Source organism: Scyliorhinus torazame, chromosome 11 (genome assembly GCF_047496885.1).
Source record: "Scyliorhinus torazame isolate Kashiwa2021f chromosome 11, sScyTor2.1, whole genome shotgun sequence".
Classification (NCBI taxonomy): Eukaryota; Metazoa; Chordata; class Chondrichthyes; order Carcharhiniformes; family Scyliorhinidae; genus Scyliorhinus; species Scyliorhinus torazame.
Window position 1 is genome coordinate 16,723,425 of NC_092717.1, and position 26,611 is coordinate 16,750,035.

At 45.6% G+C, this 26,611-nt stretch overlaps 1 protein-coding gene across 3 annotated transcripts in view; it reads left to right on the top strand.

The window, feature by feature from the left end:
* ctdp1 (CTD (carboxy-terminal domain, RNA polymerase II, polypeptide A) phosphatase, subunit 1) overlaps positions 1–26,611 on the top strand; it is a 308,714-nt gene that overhangs the window by 128,695 nt on the left and 153,408 nt on the right. For all 3 annotated transcript variants that reach the window (XM_072466987.1, XM_072466986.1, XM_072466985.1), the window contains exons 9-11: positions 90–231; positions 4,308–4,538; positions 24,591–24,768. In XM_072466987.1, the coding sequence (XP_072323088.1) occupies positions 90–231; positions 4,308–4,538; positions 24,591–24,768 (551 nt within the window). The remainder of the gene's footprint in view (positions 1–89; positions 232–4,307; positions 4,539–24,590; positions 24,769–26,611) is intronic.

Below are 26,611 nucleotides of genomic sequence, written 5' to 3' on the forward strand. Positions count from 1 at the left end.
GACGGGATGGATGGCAGTTGGAAGATCTGTAACGGTTGTTTGCATTCGAGCGCAGTGTGGTAATAAGCAAATTTTTCTTATCATTGCAGGGACGGAGAAGGTCCGGCAAGCACAAGCGTGTAAACATCTCCATGTGGTAAACCCCGACTGGTTATGGAGCTCGCTGGAACGGTGGGAAAGAGTCGATGAAAAGTTATTCCCGTTGAAAGAAGACTACATCAAAACTCAAAGGTAAACAGCAGCAACCAGCTTTCACATAGACCCCCTTGAACGTGGGAAAACATTCGCTTTCCATTGGGCGCTGTCAGCCAAAATAGGATGGTGCGCCAAAGAAGGAGATAAGGGCAGACCGAAAGCTTTGTCAAGGAGTTGGATTTCGAAGGGTCTTAAAGGAAGAGAGGGGGAGATGTGGAAGCACAGGGGTTTAGAGATGGAATTCTAGCTTGTGGGGGAGGGGCGGCGCCGATGGGCGGGTGAAGGAAGTCGGATGTCAAAATTGGAGGAATGTAAACCTGGGGGTTTGTGGGCTGTGCAAGGTTACAGAGATGGAGAGGAACAGGGCCCTGAAAAGACCTGAATGTGCAGATGAGAATTTGAGGGGGGGGGGGGGGGGGGGGGGGGCGAGGCGGGGGTACTGACCAGCTGAGAGGAAATCTGTTGCAGATGTTCAAAAGCACGAGGGGGCTGCACAGCGAAAATAGGAACACCGCCCCCTCGTAAAAGGATCAAGGACACGAGGGAACAGATTTAAATTGATTTGCAAATGAAGCAAATGTGATCTGAGAAAAAATTCCGCACCGTAACAATTCTGTGAGATTATTTTAATGGCGGATGGGCAAAAAGTGGGGCAGAGCTGGAAGTAGACAGTCTTTCTGAGGATATGATATAGGATATTTAGTTTGGAGTGGAATAAACCCATTTATACTGTCAACAATCTTGATCAACCGGAGCTGAATGCCAGAAAGGAGCGTGTCCATGGTATGGAGTTGAAGGCAAGGCTGAAGATAGTGACTGCTGTATTCCCAGTGTTTAAAGAAAAGAATGTCTTGCATTTACCCAGTGCCTTTCATGACCCCTTCCGCCCCGAGCATCTCAAAAGGGTTTTACTGCCAGTTAAGTACTATTGAAGTGTAGCCATGGTCATAGTGCAGGAAATGGCGCAGCCAGTAAGCGCACAGCAAACTCCCACACAGTCATGTGGTAATGACCAGATAATCTGTTTCAGCGAGGTTAATTAAAGGACGAATCTCAGCCAGGATACCGGGGGTAACTCCTTTGAAATAGGGATCTTCTACAGTCACCCCAGCGGGCAGATGTAACCTCAATTTAACATCCGATCCGAAAGACGGCGCCGCCAGCAGTGCATTGCGCCCTCCGAACCGCAACAGGGCATCGGCCTTGAAAATCTTTGGAAGTGGGGACTCGAACCCAGAACCCTGTGACTCGGAGGCAATGGTCTGACGGTCTGGAGGGTGGTGGAGAAGGGGAGCTGGGCGCCGCCAGTGTATCGAAGTTGACCCCACATCTTTGAACGACAAAGTTATTTGCAATGTATTCTTCTTACTCAGCATATCGCTTCGAACAACCTTGCCCAGCATGTGCAAAATCGTGGCCAACAGATGTCTATTACGCGATACATTGTTAAAATATAAGGCGGCGCAGTGGCTAGCACTGCGGCCTCACGGCGCCAAGGTCAGAGGTTCGACCCCGAGTTACTGTCCATGTGGAGTTTGCACATTCTCCCCATGTGGGTCTCACCCCCACAACCCAAAGATGTGCAGGGTAGGTGGACTGGCCACACTAAATTGCCCCTTAATTGGGAAAAAAAAGAATTGGGTACTTCAAATTTATTTTTAAAATGGTTCAAATATAAGCATGTGCAGGAATAAGTCATGGCGTATATTCTCCAGCTCTGTACTTCAGTAATGCCACATTAAATGCCTTATTACCATGTTTCATTTCAGAAGCCTTGGCAGTTGAAAGAGTTGTTACTGGGGTTGCAAATAACACCTTTTGATGCTAATGACTCCAGTTTCTTTGACACTGTCAAAAGATCTTTGAAGGAGAGGACAGAAGTGTTGCAGGTCCTAGTTAATAACTAAAATATGCCTTTCATTATCTGCATGCTGCGGTGAGCAACTCTTTGTGTCATCAGTTGCCTCGAGCGCTGCTTCCCTCAATTTCCGATCTGGCCAATGCACTCAAAATGCTGATGGTGCAGGTGGTTTTCTGATTACACGGGAGTGTATAACCTTGAGATCACTGGTTATAACCCGGCCCCCTGAGACTCTGTTGCCAGGAGTTTCCGCTTGATCTTTTCAGCGCAATTCTCTTGAAATCGGCCAAACCAGTGGAAAGGATTGTGGAATTCTGTGTGCAAGTTACAGCCTGCACAAATTGAACATCCGCAGGCAACCTCCAGAGCTTCCTTAAGAAGCATGTGCTCGAAGCCTACAATTTAGGCCATAGCCCTCAGTTCAATTTAATTAGGAGTCTGATGGAGCACTCTCCCCTTGCCTGGGTGAGTGCAGCTCCAACAACACACAAAAAGCTCAACACCATCCAGGACAAAGGAGCCCTACATGGTCCCGCACCCCATCCACCACCTTAAATATCCACCCTCTCCACCACCACCACCACCACCGACGCTCAGTGGTCACAGTACACAGTCGCACTACAACAACTCAGCCAGCCGCCTTCGAGAGCACCTTTCAAACCCGCAATCTCTACCATCTAGAAGGACAATGACAGCAGACGCACCGCCCTCCAAGCCGCACACCATCTTGACTTGGAAATATATTGGCGTTCTGTCACTGGGACAAAATCTTGATATTCCCTCCCTCACAGCACAGTACCTACACCCCAGGGACTGCAGCTTTTCAAAAGGCAGCCCACCGCCAGCATCTCAAAAATAGCCACTCAATGCTGGCCGAGCGTGTGACCCCCACATTCATGAAGGAATAGTTTTTAAAATCACCACGGCGGGTTTCTGTTAAATGCACCTATTTGCCGGTCTTGGAGAAGGCTTTTAAATTTTAGCTTTTCTTAAGAGGCCAGGACCTCAACAGGCACGTTTTAAAACCTTTCTGTTATAATTTTTCTTTAAATTTACTAAAAAGAACTTACGACATCAACATAGCTAGCAACTGGTTCTGTAGACTTTCCCCCCCCCCCCCCCCCCCCCCCAACTGATTTTTGGTAGTTTAAGATTGTGTTTTTCACAGATGGCGGATTGACATTGTGATCAAAAATTGGTTGCTGTGTTTTGTGATCAAACCTATTTTCAGCTCTTTAAGTAAAACTGCGTCAAATTGCCCCACTTAAATACTTCGGAATATTTTTCAAAGCAGAAGTATGATTTTCAAAAGAAAAATTAAGTTCCAAAACACGGCTTGATTTCACTGGCTCTTGGTAAGTTTTATATTCAGTGATGTGCACAAGAGCTGGAGCAGAAAGTGATATGAAAAAAAAAAATTTCTCCGAATGAGTGCAGTTTTTGCCCGGGTCGCTGATTTTTGCCTGCTGTGGAATCTCTACCCTCAGTTGAGTAATTGGCATTGTTGGCAATTCGTGGTAGGGGTCTCCCATGTTCAATTATTTTTCCCTTTTTGGTTAAACCATTGAGCTCTCCCAAGCTTACGGTGGATTACCCTCTACCTGTCCCTTCCCGGGTTACAAAGTGATCGGAATTAAAGGTGCTGATTTCTGATCACCACCTCTGCCCCGCCAATGGCATCGGGCTTTAGGATTTAACGTTGGCGGAGAATCCCTACAGTGCAGAAGGAGAGCATTCGGCCTATCGAGCCTGCACCCTACCTAGGCCCACGCCCCTGCTCTATCCCCACAACCTCACCTAACCTTTGGACACTTAAGGGGCAATTTATCGCCGTGACATGGCACGTCTCCAGCCCACCTCCGCTCATCTGCTGCCGCCTTTGTCGTCTCCGGACCCGATTTATTCCTATGTTCCCCGTCCTTTATAAAGCTCACCTTATCCAGAGCCTCCGCTGCCTGTTTCCTAACTTGCCTCTAGTTTCACTGACCTGCATTTGATTCCCAGTTAACACACCCCACCCAAAACATATCAAATTCAAAACAGTCACGGTCCTGGTTAATTCTGTGAACCAGATTCTTTTTCTGACCAGGTTTCTGTGACTGACTCTAGGGCGATTTTCTATGTTTTAGGTACTTTGTGTATGAATGGCGCTGAGCAGCTCTACTCCACATCCTGAGCCATCAATAGGCTACCGTGGGAGATCGGCCGACGTCCGCCAGCCAATATTTTTATTTTTGTGCTTTTTTTGCAGAACCAACAGCCCTGCCAGCTTCCCGGAAGTCCACGGTGGTTTGCAAACACCATTGTTTCATCCGACTCCCATCCACCCGCAGGCACAGCCCGGACCTGAGGTCCGCATTTACGACCCTAACACAGGAAAGCTCATCCGGAAAGACTCTCATGGAAACAGGCAATCTGTGTGTATCCAACCTCCAGCTCCACCGGTTACGTTATCCGTTCATGGAGAACAGTCGTCATTCAGGTAACACTCCCGGGAAGAGTCCGAGAATTCTGTTATGCGTTTTTAAGTCAGAAGACCAGAACATGTATGTCTGTGTGGATTTTGCATGTTCTCCCCGTGTCTGCGTGGGTCTCCTCCGGGTGCTCCGGTTTCTTCCCACAGTCCAAAGATGTGCAGGGTCAGGTGGATTGGCCTTGATAAATTGCCCCTTAGTGTCCAAAGGTTAGGTGATAGGGCAGGGGCGTGGGCCTAGGTAGGGTGCAGGCTCAATGGGCCGAATGGTCTCCTGCATTGTAGGGATTCAATGGTAAGAACTAGGAGCAGGTAATTCAGCCCCTCGAGCTGCTCCGCCATTCAAAACGATCATGGCTGACTTCATCTCGGCCTAGGCTCCATCTTCCTGCCTGCTCCCCATAACCCTTCATCCCTCTACCGTTTAAAACTTATTTATCTCCTCAAATTTGTCTAGTGTTCCGGTATCCACTGCACTCTGGGGTAGAGAATTCCACAGATTCACAACCCTTTGAGTGAAATAATTCCTCCTCATTTCTGTTTTAAATCTGCCATCCATTATCCTGAAACTATGGCCTCTCATTCTGGAACGTCCAACAGAGGTAACATCCGCTCCCTGTCTACCCTATCAATCCCCTTCAGCATCTTAAATACCTCAATTAGATCTTCTCTCATTCTTTTAAACTCCAGCAAATATACGCCTAAACTGCTCAATCTCTCTTCATAATAATAATTAAGACACGTCCATCATCCCTCAAATCAAACTAGTGAACCTTCTCTGAACCGCCTCATGTATTTACGTCCTTCCTCAAGTAAGGGGACCGAAACAGTGCTCCAGATGTGGCCTCACCAATGCCCTCCACAGTTACAGCAACACTTCCCTACTTTTATTCTCTGTTAGCAATGAATGCCAAAATTCCATTTGTCGTTCTTATTACCTGCACACACCTGCATACGAACTTCCTGCGATTTATGCACGAGCACACCCATATCCCACTGCCCCAAACATTTTGAAGATTCTCTCTATTTACATAAGTTGCCTTTTTATTCCTGTGACCAAAATGGATAACCTCTCCTCGTTAAATTCCATCTGCCAAATTTTGGCCCACTCGCCTGACTTATATATATCTATTTGTAAATTTCTTCTTTCTGGATTGCAACTTACTATCCCACCTATTTTAGTGTCATCTGCAAATCTGGTTACAGTACCTTCTATCCCTACGTCCAAGTCATGAATATCGATTGTAAATATTTGGGGCCCGAGGACTGAACTTTGTGGCACACCATGAGTGCAAGCTTGCCAACTCGAAAAAGACCCATTTATCCTCGCACCCTACTGAGTACAACATACATGGTTCCCATTTAAAAATAAAACAGCTGTCCCTTGGAAATTGGTTGGAAACAGCAAGTTTAGGATATGGTGGATACTTCCCACAGAAGCAGCGTTGCTAGTAACTTCCAGTGACCCACTCTACGGACTGGCAGTGAAGTAGAGAAAGCTCACCTTTGGATGGGAGTTTGTAATAAGTTATCCCTGGCAGTTTGCAGAGCTACGTCAGAACAGCGTCCTTATGAAGTGCAGACGATACTATGTTCTGTTCCTTAATGACAATCGTGGAACAGCATGTCCTGTAACCTGCAACCCCCCCCCCCGCTTGCCCTCAGCAAAACTGGAATTCGCCCTGCCTTTGCCGTAATACATCCCCTAATGACTCATCCTTCGATAAGAAGTAGCCTCCTGTATATTGTGTGGGATGCAAGTGTCAACTGGTATTGCACCTAATATTGCTCTTATGTTTGTCTGCATGGCCATGGTGCCATTGACCAGAAACTGAACTGGACCAGCCATATAAGTGTAGCTTATGAGTGCAGCTCTAACAGCACTCAAGGAACTTGACACCATCAAGGGCTAATTAGCCCACTTGTTTGGCGCCCCATCCACAAACATTCACTCCATCATTCACGACTGATGAACATTGGCAGCCGTGTGTCCCATCTACGGGATGCACTGCATGGACTCCCCAAGGCTCCTTAAGCAGCCCCTTCCAAACCCACGACTGCTACCATCGAGAAAGACAAGGGCAGCGGAGACATGGGAACGCCATCCCCTCCAAGCCACTTACCGTCTTGACTTTGGATATATATTGTCCTGCCGTGCCCAGGTTACCTCCTCTCCTACCTCCGGTGGTGTGTCCTCGACTTTGGATGAACAACAACTGAGCAGTCTTGCTGAAGTGCAGGTATTTTGTGGCAAAACCTTTTTTAAGGTCTCCTGTTTTTGTCTTAAGTCTTCAAGACTCATTAAACATTCTTGCGGAATAGGATAAGTGCCTAATTCTTTAGAACAGGTTAATGGTTATAATTAACAGTGTCAGATAGTTGCACAAATGATTGTGAACCGTGACATAAGTCGGCGTTTGACAGGGAAGTCGAGAGTGAATCATGGGCTGAAAATACAGTTTAATTGTCTGGGATGACAATTTTTTAAACATTTGTAAAATGTAGTTTTGTATGCAATATGAGAATAAAGGTTCTTTGCTATTCATAGTATTCATAGAATTTACAGTGCAGAAGGAGGCCATTCGGCCCATCGAGTCTGCACCGGCTCTTCGAAAGAGCACCCGAGCCAAGCCCACATCTCCACCCCATCCCCATAACCCAGTAACCCCACCCAACACGAAGGGCAATTTTGAACACTAATTTAGCACGGCCAATCCACCTAACCTGCACATCTTTCGACTGTGGGAGGAAACCGGAGCACCCGGAGGAAACCCACGCACACACAGGGAGAACATGCAGACTCCGCACAGACAGTGAACCAAGCCGGGAATCGAACCTGGGACCCTGGAGCTGTGAAGCAATTGTGCTAACCACCATGCTACTGTGCTGCCCTATTAAACAGCTGTGCTGCCGAACAATTTTAACCATTGCAGCAGCTTTGCAAAAGCGCAAGTCTATACCTTTCCTGATGTGCAAGTGGCAGTGGTGACAGTGAATCGGAATTTATTAAGATTCCTGAACCCTCGATCTTGCATTGTTGGTTTATAATAACCATTTGCCTGGTGACAGTTATTTTGCATTGTTCCTCTATTCCGGCTGCTGGCACGGTGGAATTCTGCTCCAACAGCGTAGCTACCGGGTGCAGAGTTTATACATAGTAAATAGAAGCAGAAAATGCTGGATAAACCGGGCAGGTGTGGCAGAACCTGTAGAGGAGAGAAACGGATCAGTACGACTCTTCCTCAGAGCGGAAGAGAATGTGTATAGTTGGAGATGGGGGAGTGGAGAAGTTGGAGCAGAATAAAGGTCAAGGATGATTCTTTGCAAAGGAGAGATTGACTAAAAGATGTCATGGACATAAGACAAAGGGAGTTTTGATGGTGGCATTAAGGACTTAAGAAGGTGCTGATAGTGGCATAAAAGCGATTTATACATCCTTCTTGTCAACAAGTGGGTACGTTTAAAAGCCACTGTTGATTATTTATCATTTATTGCAATTATTATGGGCCAGGGTTTAGAGAACACCAAAGTATATCATGAATTCTCCTGACCTACAACTTTTAATAGATTTTGGTTATGGGGAGCACAAGGGCCCACTTTCCAGATTTGATGCAACAGAGATCGTAAGTATTTTTAAACAAAACAATGTTTATTCTATGAATCCAGTTAACATTTTATAAACACACAGTAAACATCTTATCAACTACCAACACAAATATCTCACCCCCCCCCAAAGATACAGTACTCTATAGGTAACCCTTAGTAACTTTCCTAACAACATCCATAAGCCAAACACCCTTTTTTTCCTACAAAACCGTAGGTTTGAATTCCTTACAGAAAATCGGTATTACTTTGAAGTTATCAAGTGGTCTGGAGACATTCTTTAGCATGCAGAGATAGAGCCCAAAATGCACCTTCTTGGTTTGACTGCAGCTCCCCAACTGAAAGCTAAACCAAAAAACGCAGAGCCACAAAGCAGCTTCCAGCTCGAAACGAAAGTAAAAGACAGAATCACAGCCCAGCTCCACCAGTGACATCACTGCAGCCATTTGATAAAACACGCTTTTCTTAAAGGGACCCTCACATGACACAATGTAAAGAATACAAATCCAACATCATTATAAAATGTACACAACGGGTGGCTGGCTACAGAGGGTATATGACATTGATCAAATACATCTTTTGCATGGAGTATTCGGCATTTTAAAGTAACAAAATAATTTCTTGGGTAATGTAAAGCAAAACTAGCAGCTGCTTAACAGTGGAATTGTTACTACGAACTTGCATCTGGCATTTTTATAGCTTAGTGTACAAGCTGCAGCATGATGTCATATGGTTTTGTAGGAGAATAGCCCTGACGATTCAACAAAGAGTAAATACAGTAATTCCTCACTTAACATTGTAGTTGTGTTTCTGAAAGAGCAACTTTAAGTGAAACAACTTTATTCAAATCAGTCTCTCATTACAATCATTGTTAATACTGTAGTTGGTTACATGGGACCATTTTCCTCAGAAAAAAATCATTAAGACAGCGATGAACAGTAACTTGAAATACTGTACATTGCTAAATTCTTATGTTTGTAAATTGTGTAATTTATAAAGTAAAATACAATTAAAAATATAAGTGATAAGCTCACTCTTTCTGCTCGCCAATATTCTCCTGCTCACCGTATCTCTCTCCCCTTTCCCCTTGCCAACTCTCTCACTCGGGCTCTCTCTCTCATCCATGCACACTCGCTCTAGTGCCGTGTCTCGCGCCGCGCTCTATCTCTCGCCCGAGCGGTCTCACGTTTCCTCTCCCACTCCCACACCCTCTCCCGCTCCTGCGCCCTTTCCCACTCCTTGTGGGTAATCGGGAGAGGGAGGAAATGAGCAAGGGAGCAAAAATCAGTGGGGGAGGCAAGCCGAAAGCGAGAGGAAGTAGGGCTGAAAAATGGCAGGTGGGAGGTTTGGGTAGGGAGTCCGGGAGTGACGTGAAGTTGCCAGAATTGCTTTGCAAGTGACTGTACTCACAGATGGACTTCCATCTTGCATCCTGAGGACATGTTATAAAGTGCTTTGTAGCTAGTTGGCCCGATGTTATGTGGGCAGTTTGAGTCGTCACTTAATTCCACCGGGTGTCACAAACAACAAACAATCTCTCAGGACTGCCTGGTCAATGGTTTAAAGCTCACACTTGGACTGGTAACGGTTATGGTTTTATGTAAGCAGAAGAGAGACTTCATACATTTCAGCAACTGTTTGCAAGGAACAATTGCAAAGTATATGACCTAATTTGTTCTTTGATAATAGGTATCGCCCATTTCTCCTTCCTTTGACTTGCATATGGGTGTTTGCAGATTGTCTGGGCTCTTTCGACAGAACAGCAGTTAACTTCTTCATACCTTCCTCTTTGTCCCCCTTGGGCCCAGAACCCTCTCTGATCATGCTTCCATCAATGGCTCGGTAGCACGCAGACAGAGGGAGAACGTGCAGACTCCACACAGACAGTGACCCAGTGGGGAATTGGACCTGGGACCCTGGCGCAGTGAAGTCACAGTGCTAGCCACTTGTGCTACTGTGCTGCCCTCAGGAGGACAGCAAGGTGGTGCCGTGGTTAGCAGTGCTGTCTACGGCGCTGAGGACCCAGATTCGATCCCGGCCCCGGGTCACTGTCTGTGTGGAGTTTGCACATTCTCCCCGTGTCTGCATGAGTTTCATGCCACAACCCAAAGATGTGCAGGTTAGGTGGATTGACAACACTAAATTGCCCCTCAATTGGAAAAAAAAATAATTTGGTACTCTAAATGTATTATTTATTTTTAAAATTGTACACTAATCACGTTCATTTGTATGCCGGCTGGCTGGCATTCACTGGGGTTCACTTGAGCTCTCAAGAATAGACGCAGACTGAAATACAGTTGTTGGTTAGGAGGTGTATGTCTGTAATGTGTAGCTTTGTAAAGAAATAGACAAGTGCGTAGAGGTTGGTTTCAGTTCTAAATGCTTCATCAACTGGCTTTCTGGATTAGAACACGCAAATGATTTTGATAATTTCTTATGGTTTAATCATTTAAAACTGCTTAACTGCGAGCATCATTAGCTATTCGCTAAGTTGTTCACCAACACACATCGCTTTTCTGATGGTATCTTTAACCTTAACATCGACTTTCTCAGTGGGGCGGGAACTGACTGTGCCATATGTCGCCGGAACAGAGGGACTGGCCACGACTGATGTCTGAACCTGCTTTAATTCTCTGCCCTGCGTTAATTGCCACAATGGCCCTGTTGTTAGCACTGTCACCCCTGAATCAGGAAAATGTACATTTGGGTCGTCTGACATGTTAAACTAATCAAAGGACTGGAATCCAGAATACGTTGAGCTTTGGAAAATGGAATAAAACTGAAGGAGAGACTTGAATGGATGGTGACTATCACAGGACAACTATTATGATTACATTCTGAGAATGATGATCTTTGGGTGTAAAAGGTCTAGCATTTACCACTGCAGAGCAATTCGTTATATTATCATTATGTTTTGATGCCGGTCGATGGTAATACTAGACAAGTCAGATACCAGTGTGAAACCTGATAGATCCTTATTTTCTTTTAGAAACCATGGAGGAAAGTTACTGAACAGGTTCACAGGAGTCTGCTTATGGACTTTTAACACAGAATAAAACATTTTAAAAACTAATTCACAGGATGGTGCCGTTGCTGACTAGGCCAGCATTCGTTGTCCATCCATGGTTACCTTTGAGACGGTGGAGGTGAACTACCGCCTTGAACCGCTGCAGTCCTCGAGATGTAGGTACATGCACAGTGCTGTTAGAGAGGGAGTTCCGAGATTTTGAGCCACGATTTAACCAGAAAAGTGAACGATATTACACTGGACAAAAGGGTTGGAAGGATCTCAATACAAACACAAGAAAATTATTCAAATATTTCTTCTCCCCAGCTATCGCTTTACAGGCCTATACAAATTCGGAAAGATAAAACAGTTTACCATATTTATCTTATACTCTAATATTGAGGCTAAGTATGCAGTGCATGAAAGCCAACTGGAAAACTGTGGTCAGACACACCACACTCAATTGAATGGCACATGTGACATGTGATTATTTTAGATTTTTCAACAACCCACCCAGATCCTTATCACACTGTACCAACTGGTCACACTGAAACGCTGTCTTTCTCAAGATGTCTTGCAAGCTCCACTTTTAAACTTGCCCGGGAATTCTGTCCTGTATTTTGCTCTCATTTGGATGGCTTCAACCAGGATTCACTCCCAGGGTTCCAGTCTCGCCCTCTGAGATTCATCTCCACCTGAACCCCAGCTTCACCTTCCAAGCGCACATTCAGATCTTTGGCCATCGCGAGCAGAACCCCATCATTGCAAAAGGCCTGCAGTAAGAGATCACTGACCATCGGCTGTCCCCTCTGACCTTCTGGGCTTTTTTTAAGCCCACATCGCTTCAAGTTTGCTCCCTGCGGTTCTTGTCTATTATTTGGAGTCCATTTCTCCATGCTTTGCTTTTAACTTTACTGAACAGGACCTGTTTTAGATTCCTGCCTTTGTCCCTTAACTTCCTTCTGGGACATCGTCCTGTCCCACTCCCGTGAACTGCTCCCTGGGGTGCATTTTCAGGCCACTGACCTGTAATTTTCCATTAACTTCTCTCTCTGTCTCTCTCTCTCTTTTTCTCTCTCTCTTTCTCTCTCTCTCCTCTCTCGCTCTCTCACTCCCTATCTCTCTCGACCCTCTTTAAGACCTGCATAAGGACTGTGACATTGTCCTGTTCGAAAGTTGAGCGACGTCAGTACTTCGTATCTTTCTTCATTGACTCGGCAATTCCTCTAATTGGCTGAAAACCACACTGGACCCCCGCCAGCCGCCACAGATTACTTCCTCTTATTGGTGCTGGGGTGTTGATTTGAATGACCTCCTTCCGTGCTATAATTTCTGTGATTTATGAAACCCGTGGTTCCTGGAAATGAATGTGATAAAAATGTGCCTGTACTCTTCATGATTTTTATCTTGCTTTTGAAAACAGTCGTGATGTTCTTTGCGGTGGCGCAATTTGAAAAAGAAGTACTGCTTTAAATTGGAGTTTTTAAAATGGCCCATTTATGTGCCGTGATACTTTAGCCATCAATCTGAGATAGCGGGACTAATTAGTTTGTATAATAGCTATCACACGCTTTCTGTTCTTAATTGACATCTAAAATATTCTCACTTTAGTCGATGTATTATTGGCAAACGCTATATTTTAATTGCCATATTATATACCACAACACACATTATTCTTTTAGTTGGTATATTCTATGCAATACCACACATTTGATTATTTTAATGTACAGGTGGATATTTATTCAGGCTAAAGGCTAGCCTTGGACTCGATGACCAGATGCCTTAATTTACGATCCTTAAATCGTTGAATAATACTTTCCAAGTCGACCAAACTCTAGTGCCATAACCTGAATAGGCAGAAATAGCTGAGCAGTATCTAGAAGCATTGAAACTAATTGCAAATTGAGGTTTCTAGGCTGCACGTTGTTGCTAACTTGCTGTTGTCTCTTAATTTGGCTCTGTTTAATTACGTTTGCTCAAGAGTCGCCAGGTATCTTTCGACACCACAAGGTTCAGAACCGAATACTGATCAAAGACTCGATACACCAGTTAGTAAGTTCAAAAGCAATGCCCATTTATTTACACACAGTCAAATCTATTCATGCATAAAACTCTACGACCTAAACTATCACTACTACTAAAAGCCTATACTTAGCTCCGGGTGCCCACTCAGTTAGAGGAACAATGGCTGTTGCTCGGTTCTGAGGCTGCTGGGTTGAGCTGTTTACAGGGTAGCAACTAGGAGCGTCTATCCCGTAGCATGCGTTGACTTGGAACTTACTTGTTCTGGCGTAGCTTTGGCATTTCTCTCCTCGCTGAGAGCCAAGGCCAAGAAAGCGATTCTCTCTTGGGGAATCCTTTTTATACCCAAAAGGGCTTCGCGCGCTTTTGGGCGGGCCTTGAACTTGGCCCCAATTAATTAGGCCGTTTCCCAATCGTTCTTATCGATTTTCCTCCAATAGAGGGGTGGGTTCCCTGATTGCTGGGCGTGTCCTAGGTGGCCGTTGGTCTGCTTTGTTTTAGTCTCCTCTGGCGCCGGTCTGTCTTAGCATTGTTTACCTAAATGTTGCCTTTTTGTTCCCGGGGATGGCTCATTAGTATGTAGATGGTTTTGCAGTCTCGGTCTTGTCTGAGAGCTACAGCTCTAATCAAAAGACAGACCTTGCACCTGCTTGCTTTTTCGGTATTGTCCAATTTTCCCTGCATCCTTTGCAAAGTGTCCATTTTGTAATCGGGACGTGGCCATTCCAGATGGCTACAACGTTCCAAAATTGTTGAGGCTGCATTATCCACACTCAAATTAGTTTGATCCTGTGTAGAATGCTGATTGAGCCTAAGTAAAGCAGAAAGATTGGTCGCAATGCCCATTGGATTAAACGTGAGATTTTATGCTGCTCGCACTTCTGTGCGTAATTCTGTCATATTTCTATGAATGTATGTTTTGGGCCGCATACAAGTTATAGGTTGTTAGGACCATGAACCACTAAATCTTTACCTGGGCTTGGATCTCAATAGATGGAAAGATCAATTTAAAAACAGAATGGGAAAAGAAAATACTTTTTATTACAAATGAAAAATATTCGGTGAAGCAGAAAATCTATTGGTGGGCCAGTGATATTGTAGACAGCATAACGCCTTTGAATCAGTCGGGTGACTGGGGTGATTTACAACCATGACTCTCATCGCTTGAAATTATAAAGCAGTGGCCCGAATGATAGAATCCCTACAGTGCAGAAGGAGGCCATTCGGTCCATCGAGTAAGCACCGGCCATCCGAAAGAACAGCCTACTCAGGGCCACTACCCCGTCCTATCCCGGTCACCCCAGGTAACCTTTTGGACACTTGAGGGGTAATTTATCACAGGCAATCTACCCAGCCTGCACTTCTTTGGACTGCGAGAGGAAACTGGAGCACCTGGTAAGGAATCCACTGAGACACGAGGAGAACGTGCAAACTCCGCTCGGGCAGTCACCCAAGGTCTGAATCGAACCTGGGTACCACACGCTGTGAGGCAACAGTGCTAACCACTGTGCAACCGTGATGTACCAAAATAGTCATAAAATAACTGATCTTGGTGGGGCCAAATTCTGCAACTCTCTATATGTCCTTTGTTTGACCGCTAATTCGCATCCCATCGAGCACTGCTTCACTCTAACTTGACACGCGTTGTATTATTTCCCAATTAAATGCTGCAGCCACCTTGCTGTACTACGCCGACCTAAATGTGTCAGATGAATGTTTTTCAGAAACACAAAAATAATTCTCTAGAGCTGCTAATGATTTTTCTCACAGATCTTCCTGTAAGTTAGTTCTTAGAACTGTGCTGACTGCCGAACGGTGGTTTCAGGTCCAACAGGGCCACAATTTAAAAATTCTCATCCTTGCCTTCAAATCCCTCGATGGCCTCTTGCCTTCCTATCTCTGTTGAACTGTCTGTCTCCGCCCCACCCCTCCCCCAGACTTCTAATTCTCTCAGATCTCCGAGCTCCTCCGTTTCTAGTCTCTTTGAACGTCCCTCAATTTCCATCGTCCACCAGCTGCCTCGGCCCTAAGCTCCAGAATCCCTTCTTTAAACCTCTCCATCACTCTCTGTTAAGCCACTCATCAACCCTTTGACTGACCCATCCTTTGGTCAACTCCTGATTTCATTTGATTGTGGCTTCATGTAAATTCTGAGGTACAGTTTCTTGGTAACTCCGTGTCGGTATAGTTTAAACCCTGGTATACAAATGGATGGAGCTTGCTTATCACAGAATCAGGAAGAGGTCTCTACATAAGATGGAGATATTTGGCATCATTTGGGCCTGTTTCCGTTCCTAGTTAGTGGACTTACAGCAGGTTGTGAAGCCTGCAGTCGTTGACTGTGGTCTGCACAGCAACGACCTTGCAGAACTTGCACTAATTTAGAGCATTCATAGAATAGATTGTAGAATCTCTACAGTGCAGATGGAGGCTTTTCGGCCCATCGAGTGCACCAACCCTCTGAAAGAGCACCCTACCTAGGCCCACACCCCCACACTATCCCCGTAACCCCACCTAACCTTTGGATACAAAAGAGCAATTTAGCATGGCCAATCCACCTTACCTGCGTATCTTTGGACTGTGGGAGGAAACCGGAGCACCCGGAGGAAACCACGCAGACACTAGGAGAACGTTCAAACTCCACACAGACAGAGACCCAGGTCAGAATCGAACCTGGGTCCCTGGTCCTGTGTGGCAGCAGTGCTAACCACTATGCCACCGTGCTGCATTGATTGCATTAGAAATATGACAGTACCAAACTAATACTTCACCCATATTCTATTCCACTGATTAGTGAAACCAAGCATTCCGATACATTAAATGGCTAAAGGAAATGTATATTCTTTTTGCAAGAGAAGGCAACATACAAAATCAAGTCCAGCATGACCAGAATATAATGCACAGCATAATCAAAATCCTTTTTTGTTGTGAGACTTTCAGTTCTGTTGAACGGCGCACGTAATGGCCACTTAATGAAAGCAACCATTGTCAGGCAGTCCAATCTAGAGAGCAGTGACAAAAGTTAACTGACAACTGAAGGGGCTCCAACTCGATTAGTTTCTCGAGAAATTTGTAGTGCTGTTGAAATGTAATAGCTCCCAAATCTTTCATGGCAACTACATTTCATTAAAGTGCACTTGGGAGACCCACCACAATCTCCCATTAACTCAACAGCAAGATAGTACCTCGCTCAGCTGCCACATCCATCCTCCCCCACACTTGACCACGCTTAGATACAGATACAATAATAAACAACAGAAACATGGATAAGACACTAAGGTAGTACAATAACCAAACTGACATTGCGGGCCTAATCTGTTGGGTAAAAATGGCACGTTAATGACTCACTCTTGTTGTTCATGCACAAACTGGGCAACCAGTTCGGGGGATTAAGAGATGTGTCGTGTATTGAGAATCCCCAGAACTCGCTAGTCAGTACATACCACACCACCATTTGCACAAAGAGCATCTCACCCGTAGTCTTTGTTATTGCTAAGAAGCTGCTGGATATGCACATTAAATGCCCATTAAACATACTGCAGAAAGTCAAATTGATAGTGTAAGTATCCTTTTAATGGTGAGATGATTGTTTGTGCAACGCTAGTCAACCTCTCTGACCCAGAAAAGTGAACAGTTTAAATTGGGTTTAATCTGGCCTTGGGTGACTGTGTGCGGAGTTTGCACATTCTCACTGCGTGTGCTCCGGTTCCTCCCACAGTCCAAAGATGTGCAGGTTAGGTAGATTGGCCATGTTACAGAATTTCCCCTAGTGTCCATAGGTGTTCAGCTGAGGTGGGGTTATGAAGATAGGGTGAGGAAGTGGGCCTAGCTAGGTAGGGTACTGTTTCAAAGGACCAGTGCAGACTCGATGGGCCAAATGACTCCTGCACTAGGGATTCTATGGTTCAATCTCAAGATTGCACTCAATTGTCAGGAATTTTGACAAAGTTGTCAACTTTTAAATTTGGTTTTTCTTGCATTCTTTCTTTCTCTCTTTATTAATACATTAATCCAATCTATCTTTCCCTCTCTTTTCTGGATCCAATTTGACTCTCGTTCTTTCTCCGCCCTGCCTCTTGTTTCTTTCTCAATCCTCAACTCTCATTGGTTGTAGTCAAATGGAACACTCCTACCTCTGTTGTGGGCCACGTGTGACCTTGCCATCACCAAATACCATGGATGCAACTTTGCGACCCCATCACTGCGTGAGCCGTTCGAACGTCCTTCGACTTTGGCAGGACTGGGAAACCCCACCAGGGAGGGGCTGAAAAATTCCATCCCATGTTCTTCCTGAAAGAAAAATGCAAAGTCTTTTGCCAACACCCACAGTCTAAGCCCTGGCATCTCCTTGACTATGAGCTTGTCAAATGGAAGGGAATGGTTGGCGTCAAGGTAGCTCTTGCCAGGCAAGGAGCGAGCGGCTGGACTGAGCAGACATTGATCCGCACCAAATTGAGTCTAAAGGTCCAGATAAAACATTGTAAATCAACTTGCTAAGCCCAGCCCAGAGTAAGATGTCTAAACTCCTCGAAGACCCAATTGTTGCCACACGACCTGACACCACCATGTGGCTTTACCTTCTTCACCCCCCCCCCCCCCCCCCCCCCCCCGGGGTGATGAATGGAAACTGCTCGTGATCAGATCTTCCCTCAAAAAATAGATAGCTAGTCCCATTGTTGACTTAAGGTACCAGATGATCTGTGGTCCTCTCAACACAGTTGTCAGCTCAACGCCTCCAGCACATTATGGTGCAAAAAATACTTTGAGCAGAATGGTGCTGGAAATGTCTGGTGACACAATAGACAGTGAGACGCTTTCGCTGCAGCAAAGTTCCAGCTCCGTAGATACATTGAGTTGATTTAAAGGGGGAGAAAAAGCATTGATCATCCTTCCATTCCCCTGTGAAGAACTGGAATAGGTTCTCAAAATAAATTTGCAAAAGAACACCACTGGCTCTTCAATTATGGAGCAGCTGCAGATGAAAGACTGAAGATCGTGAGGACACTCCTAGATTATAAACACCTTTTCCTTTGACGCAGAAGACGATTCTTTGGATATGGTTTTGTGCAGGCTCGATCTGGGCAGACAATAATGAATGAATGACCCAGGGAGACACCTTAAGTTTGGGGTCCTTATGTCCTGGCAGTTAACCTGGCTTTAATCTCGGGAATTCTCAAACTGTTATTGCCAAGACAAATGCGGGAAAGAACAGAATATTGGGGGGATCCCACGACAATGGCCTTTGAACTTTAGACAATGCAATGTGCACTGAAACAACGATGAACCCATTTATGATGGATATTTGCGTTGAATAATTAATGAGTATAATTGCAATTCAATTCTTGGCAGAGGACTTGTGGTGCAATGGATTGTGTCCCTCCCTCTGCGCCAGAAGCTCTGGGTTCAAACCCCATTCCAGGACTTGACGGTCACAGAAGGTGCATTTATTACGTGGCCAAACAGGTTGATTATCAGCCTGTGTGTAAACCCTTCCAATTCACTGGATGAGAGGCGGTAAAGAGTGGTTGAGTTTCCCGGTCAGCTATACTGCAGACGTAACAGCAAACCACTGCAATACTTACGCAAGGATAATTGTGGTCCAGTCCAGTGGAAGCCCGTGATTGCCAACACCCTCTCCCAGGGAGGGGTACCTGAAGGAGGAGGAATTGTCATTTTAATAGCAAGTGATTTAGCTAAAAAACAATTAAATCCCTTGCAGGGCGCACGGTGGCACAGTGGTTAGCACTGCTGCCTCACAGCACTAGTGTCCCGGGTTCGATTCCGGCTTGGGTGACTGTGTGGAATTTGCACCTTCTCCCCGTGACTGCGTGGGTTTCCTCTGGGTGCTCCGGTTTCCTCCCACAGTCCAAAGATGTGCAGGTTAGGTAAATAGGCCATGCTAAATTTGCCCCTTAGTGTCCGAAGGTTAGGTGTTGATATGGGGATAGGGTGTGGGGTTGGGCCTAGGTAAGGTGTTTCGAAGGGTCAGAGCAGACTCGATGGGCCAACAGGCCTTCGTCTGCACTGTAGAGATTCTATGATGTGTGCTCACACAATATTTTTAATTTACCTACCTTTCCAAAGTTCTGCAATGCTGCTAAAAGTCTCATTTTGCCACAGCAATGTGAAGTGTGACAGAACCCTGCAATGCAAGATTAGATTTTGAACTTTAAAGCATCGGGACTGCCTGGGGTACTTTGAACATGTAGCGTCAGGGCACTAATCAATCAAAACCAGCTCCCCTGGGTGGAATGGCTCACTCGCATGCCTAACACCAGACTCCCGAAGCAACCCTTCTACTCGGAACTCGGTCGTGGCAGGTGGCTTCCAGGAGGGCAGTGGGAATACTTTAGGGATGTCCAAATGGCATCGGTGAAGAGGTCAACCATCCCCGCTGGTCCATGGAGCCCCCGGCTTGTGACCATCCAAAATGCAGAAGACCGAATCGAGCATATTGAGAGACTTTGTCGAGGAGCGCGCAGAGGCGAACTGGAAACGTTGGAGGGAGCACGCAAACCCATCTGCCCAACCCTTCCAAGTACCACCTGCCTGATGTAGCAAAATGTGCAGATCACGTTTTGGAATTATCTTCCATCTCCGAACCCATTGAGCTGGAGTGGAAGCACGTCATTCTCGATCCTGATGGAGCTGTCGGCGAAGGAGAAGAAGACAAATTTGAGATGTTGTGTATTGGTATTGGTTTTGCCGGTCTGGCATTGGTGCTGGGATTGACTTGAGGTGATAATTAAGGGTGCCATATATTAAAAGTTACTGAAGATCCCTAAATTATACTGCTACTAACATACTAAAGAAGCCGAGAGCCAGCCCTTGTTTTATTCGACAAAACGAAGCCCAGCAATGTCAGTGATTGTCTGATTTTAAAGGGGCCGAATACTGGATGAAAAATTACCACCGTGCAAAGTATAAAGATAATCAGAAAGATTAAGTTTTCCACTAATCATTTTAACTGAATATTCACAAGGTGTTATCACATCATCAATGGATTTTTAACCTTTCAGCATCTACTTGACTGTACAATTTTGCGACAAAATAAAATTAGCGGACGCTGGTTGATGGACTTTTATTTTTTTATCATCAGGGAAATTGCATTATACTTCCCTGTTTGACACCAAAATGATTGCCAAGCATGCAAGAAATGTCCTGAACTATAATCCAACTCTGTGTTTCTTTCCCCATTTAAATCGGATAATAATACTTGACGTAATAATAATTACATGAGTCATCTGTGCCTTAATAAAACGATCATGTGTAGGGGAAAGAATGTCATTTCACGCATGTGCTCAGAATCTCATTCAACGCAGGATATCTTGCGCATTTCTTTCAGTGTAGGTGGATTCACATAGTTGATCCATCTCTTCCATAACTGTGCGTAACCACAAAACATTCAAAGACAATTTGGAGTGGTTCTGGTGACCGCCTTTAGGAAGACATGTGCTAACAAAATGTAGCAACGATTGATCCCTCATGATCTTTATTGCAGTGAATGTTAGGATACTCTTCAATGCTCTTATCCACTTAAACAGCTGAAACGTGTCCATGGTTTTTGTAAAAGGTGAATTGTTCTCAAAAAAAACGCTCACAATGGAACAATGCAGATTGGACTCATCCTCTTGTACATTCCCAGTTTTATACGCTCTGTCATTGATAGCTTTCTGTTGTCATGGCCCAAAGCTGTGCAATCCCCTCCCACGGTAGCATTGTGGATAGCACAATTGCTTCACAGCTCCAGGGTCCCAGGTTCGATTCCGGCTTGGGTCACTGTCTGTGCGGAGTCTGCACATCCTCCCTGTGTGTGCGTGGGTTTCCTCCAGGTGCTCCAGTTTCCTCCCACAGTCCAAAGATGTGCAGGTGAGGTGGATTGGCCATGATAAATTGCCCTTAGTGTCCAAAATTGCCCTCAGTGTTGGGTGGGGTGACTGGGTTATGGGGATAGGGTGGAGGTGTTGACCTTAGGTAGGGTGCTCTTTCCAAGAGCCGGTGCAGACTCGATGGGCCGAATGGCCTTCTGCACTGTAAACTCTATGATTCTAAACCTCTCTGCCATTCAATTTCTTCTTATTCCACCTCTGAAATGCGCCTTAAAACTTTCTTCTTAGACCAAGCTTTTGATCGTTGGCCTGATGTGGCTCAGTATTAAACCTTGCCGTATAACACTCTTGTGAAGCTCCTTGAGATGTTATGTCACATTAAATATACCACATAAACGCAATTTGATGCGGTCGCAGACATAATTCATGTTTTGCTTAATGTTGCTGCTAACACTGAATGGGGAAGAGTAACTGAACGCACTCATGCTTGTGGACTTTTTTCTCACCTAGACTAATTTTGCGACTCTTTGTACCATATTCGCCTCCACAATTGTTTTGAAAATATTTGCCGCCATACAAACTACTGCCAAAAGCCTATCAATAGTACTGCACCCAGGCATCATGTAACAATTGCTATAATTTTTTAAAATTCATTTACGGGATGTGGGTGTTGCTGGGTGGGCCAACATTGCCCATCCCTAATTGCCCTTGAGAAGGTGGTGGTGAGTTGCCTTCTTGAACCGCTGCAGTCCTTGAGGTGGAAGTACACCCAGTGTGCTGTTAGGGAGGGAATTCTAGGATTTTGACCCAGTAACAGTGAAGGAACGAGAATATATTTCCAAGTCAGGTTGATGAATGATTATTTTTCAAATTAATTCTTACACCAAACAACACCATTGGTTACTCTGAGAAATGTAACATCTTTGTGGGTGTACCTACACCACAGGGACTGCAGCGGTTCAGGAAGCTCATCATCACCTTCTCAAGGGCAATTAGGGATGGGCAATAAATGCAGGTCTAGCCCGCGACGCCCAACCCAGGGAAAGAATACATTTTAAAATGTAATTGGTTTCCGCATATATGTGCATTCAAGTTCAGCATTGTTAGTGTATGGGGAGAAGACATTGAAGTGGGTGATTAGCCATGACTGTGTTGAATGGTGGAGAAGGCTTGACTGCCCCAATGGTCCTATCTACTTGGTTTGGCATCAGGCCCAAGGGTGGGGAGTTAAGCTGTGATATAGTTCAGCTATGATCTAGTTGAATGGGAGAATAGGCTGAAGGGGCTGAATGGGCCCTTTCCTGTTCCTGTGCGTGCATGGTTGCTTCGAGTGTGTCTTGTTCACTGGAAGTTTGGGATTAAGGAATTTGTTTAGCACCAAGTTTTTGAACCACAGACCATATGAAAGGCGAGACGAACTTTGTCAATTCTGTGATTTATTCAGGAGAGAAATAAGGAACACTTTCACTTTGGGTATATTGGTGGCAATAAGAAGTCCAAGTCCTACACAGGACAGATAGAACATAAAACTGCTCCGAATGTATCCCAGAAACCTGCTATATGATCCTTCTTGAAGTACCACAGTGATTCTTTTCCATTCACTCGAAGTTGTCAGTATGACACCAATTGGTCTTATCGTGAACAGTTAGCTCGGGTCGCGCAGAAGGGGTTTACAAGAATGGTTCCAGAGGTGAGGAATTTCAGCTCCGCGGATTGATTGGAGAGGTTGGGACTGTCTTCCTTGGCGGTTTGTTGGAGATGTTCATGAGGGGACGGGATAAAGTAGAGAGGAAGAAACTGTTCCCGCTCGTAAAAGGATCAAGAACGAGAGAGCAGAGATTTAAAGTGATTCGCAAAAGAAGCAAATGTGAGGTGAGAAAAAGCTTTTGCCACACACCGAGTGGCCGGGCCTGGAATGCACTACCTTGTAAGTGTAGAACCCTCAAGAGTATTGAAAGTCAGAGAGATCTAGGAGTACAGGTCCACAGGTCACTGAAAGGGGCAACACAGGTGGAGAAGGTAGTCAAGAAGGCATACGGCATGCTTGCCTTCATTGGCCGGGGCATTGAGTATAAGAATTGGCATGTCATGTTGCAGCTGTATAGAACCTTAGTTAGGCCACACTTGGAGTATAGTGTTCAATTCTGGTCGCCACACTACCAGAAGGATGTGGAGGCTTTAGAGAGGGTGCAGAAGAGATTTACCAGAATGTTGTCTGGTATGGAGGGCATTAGCTATGAGGAGCGGTTGAATACACTTGGTTTGTTCTCACTGGAACGACGGAGGTTGAGGGGCGACCTGATAGAGGTCTACAAAATTATGAGGGGCATAGACAGAGTGGATAGTCAGAAGCTTTTTCCCAGGGTAGAGGGGTCAATTACTAGGGGGCATAGGTTTAAGGTGCAAGGGGCAAGGTTTAGAGTAGATGTACGATGCAAGTTTTTTTTACACAGAGGGTAGTGGGTGCCTGGAACTCACTGCCGGAGGAGGTGGTGGAAGCAGGGACGATAGTGACGTTTAAGGTGCATCTTGACAAATACATGAATAGGATGGGAATAGAGGGATACAGACCCAGGAAGTGTAGAAGATTGTAGTTTAGTCGGGCAGCATGGTCGGCACGGGCTTGGAGGGCCAAATGGCCTGTTCCTGTGCTGTACTTTTCTTTGTTCTTTGTGGTGGGGACAGGTTCAATGGAGGCGTTCAAGGGGACATTGGATAATTATTTGCATAGAAACAATGCAGGGGTACGGGGAAAAAGGCAGGGGAATGGCACTAAATCATGATACTCAGTCAGAGAGCCGGTACAGACACGATGGTCCAAATGGCCTCCTCCTGCAGCATAACAGATTCGCAGTTGCATCTTCTTTGGAATCTTCCTGATCAATGACTAAATGGAGATTGCCGAAGTGCATTGAGCAATTGAATCATTTTTGGCAGCAGAAACAAAGGAGAGGGAAACTATTAGTTTGTGTTATCCATAGAATCCCTACAGTGCAGAAGGAGGCCATTCGGCCCATCAAGTCTGCATTGACTATGTGAAAGAGCACCCTACCTAGGCCCAATCCCCAGCCCTATCCTGTAACCCCCCTGAGTCTTTGGTCACTGAATCTTTGGGTTTGAATGAATTTGAACAAAAGTAGAATAGTAATTTGGTTTAACATTCTGGATCTTCAGCAGCGCAACTGTTGCATCCTGTCGCAGGACAGTAATATGTTTTGAATCCCAACACCACCCAGAGCAGATGGAGCAATTATTTAAGCTAATTAAACACCCAAACACATTTTGAAGACTGTTGTTCCAAATGGAGCTCCCCCTCAATTTTATTCTCATTCCCAATCCCAGTTGGGCTGGGATGATTGAAAGAAATATATTGGGTTTCATTAAATGTTTTGGGGGTAGGTACACGTATACGTGCATTTTTGTGTGCGTTGTGCGTGCATTATGACTGTTGCGTAACAGAGATAATAAAAACGGGAAGGTTTCTGAGAAAAATCGGCCCTGCCTTCCTCTTCCTGTCACACTCCCCTCGCAGTCAATCGGGATCTTGCCAAGTAGCCAGTTTTACCTTCAACGAGATTGTGTTTTGTGTGTGTGTTACAGAGTTGTACAGCCTCACCAGCAGCCGATGTTAGAAGAAGATGAGCTGCCTAACTCCGGCCAGAGCGAAGAGAAGCCTGGCCCCTCGCGGGCTGGAGCTCGGAAACGTCAGCCGAGCATGTCTGAAACGATGCCCCTCTACACACTCTGCAAGGAGGACCTGGAGAGCATGGATAAAGAGGTGAGCAAAGGGGGAAATTAGAAAAGAACCCGGTTCAAACGGAGACGGAGCAGAGATGGTTTGCAGCACGTGTGGCCTGTAATGGGAAGATCAGTGCACGAAACGATGCCGTAGGGATTTAAGATTTAACAGTCGAGTCCTTCGTGATTCTCCATAATCTTCTGCTTTAAATAATGAGCTGAAAGACGGAGCACGTGACACTCGGGCACCTCACTGCAATCTGAGACAAAATTCTAAAGAAATTCACTGAGACACCTCGGGCTGGATTCTCCGCCGTCGGGATGCTCTGTTTTGCCGGCAGCCCCCGGGGATTTCCCGACGGCGTGGGGCTGCCCCACAATGGGAAACCCCATTGACCAGCCGGCGAAACGGAGACTCCCGACGGCGTGCCGCAGAAATCTGGTGCAACGGGACGGAGAAACCCGCCCCATAACTCCATGTTAAGGTGCTGGATAAATACATTTGTTTTGTTTCGTGTTCATACTGCTCATGAAACAAATGCGTGCAAGTAACTTACTTTTGGGAGAGGGAAACTTCCTTATTACCCAGTGGTGCAGTTTGTTGTTTGTATTACCCTCTCCCTGCCTTCACCCCTTATTGTGATGCAGGGAAACATTTTGACACTGTTTACGTTTGCAACCAGGTGCTTGACTTAACGTGTGGAAAATGGTCATTTTTGCTCCGGTGGTCCAGTAAACCATCAATGCTCTTGATTTGAATTTGTGAACCGTAAATGTGGTTCTGAAAACGTTGCCATTGTATTCAGTGTGGATTCTACCATAGTTTAGGATGCCATTTACAGAAACATTCGATAGTTTGGCAGTCATGGGCCGAATACTGAACTACTTCAATAATCTTCGAAAGTGCTGGCCAAATGTATCAAATTTGGAAATAGGACAAACTTGTCACACTAACTTTGAAGTGCGGTTTTAGGCCTGCTGCGTAATGTCCAGCAATATAAAACTAATCTGAGTATAATTTTGTTCACAGTTGACGCAAGCGGTGTAATTTAAAAGTAAGGAGCTGCTTCTGTGGTGATTTTAACACAACTCGGATTGACTTGGTAAAGTAAACGTGTACAGCAAAACAGACACTGATATTTCAATCATAGGCATTTGCAAGAATATTGTGCCCTGAAACAAGATAATGTCTGTGAGACTTTTAAAGGGAAAAATGATGGAGCCAGAAGCGACTGAGGAGAGATTGAAAGAGTGGTTTGGAAACAGCAAGACTGAGGCAGAATATATAGGTGGTTATGTATCAACCCGTGCCGTCCAGAACAGAACATGTCTTGTTGATGGGAGGGCGGTGTCCCAAGAATTGAGCCAAGCTTGAATGATGATGGAGATCGAGGTTTTCCCACGGGTCGCACGTCAGGAAAGAAGGAAACAACAGCAGGTGCTGAGTCGCAGCAGGGTCTTTTTTTCCAACGTAGTGCAATGCAGGAATGTGAGGGGCAGGGTTTAACGGGGAGACCCACTGCTCGCTCCTCTCCTCCGCTCTTTCCCCCCCCCCCCCCCCCATCGCTGCCACGGAAGAGAAGTCCGCCCTACAGCAATAGCACACCGTGGCGCCAATGACCGGGAGCGTTTGCGGCTTCCGCTCCTCACTGAGAGGAGAAATCCCGCCCTCAGGAGGGCCACAGCTCTGCCTGGACTGCAAGCAGGCCTAGGATGAAGGCCCCAATGAATACTGGGCTCGGGTAAGTCAGAGGTATTGCGTGAGCACCTTCGAGAAGGGGGCGCTGATAGGTTTGGGGGGGTGGGAGGCGGGGTATGGATTTTGCAGTTCGACTAGGCAGGAAAGTTGGGGACTATCTTTGGGGTTTTCCCCCCCACGATGT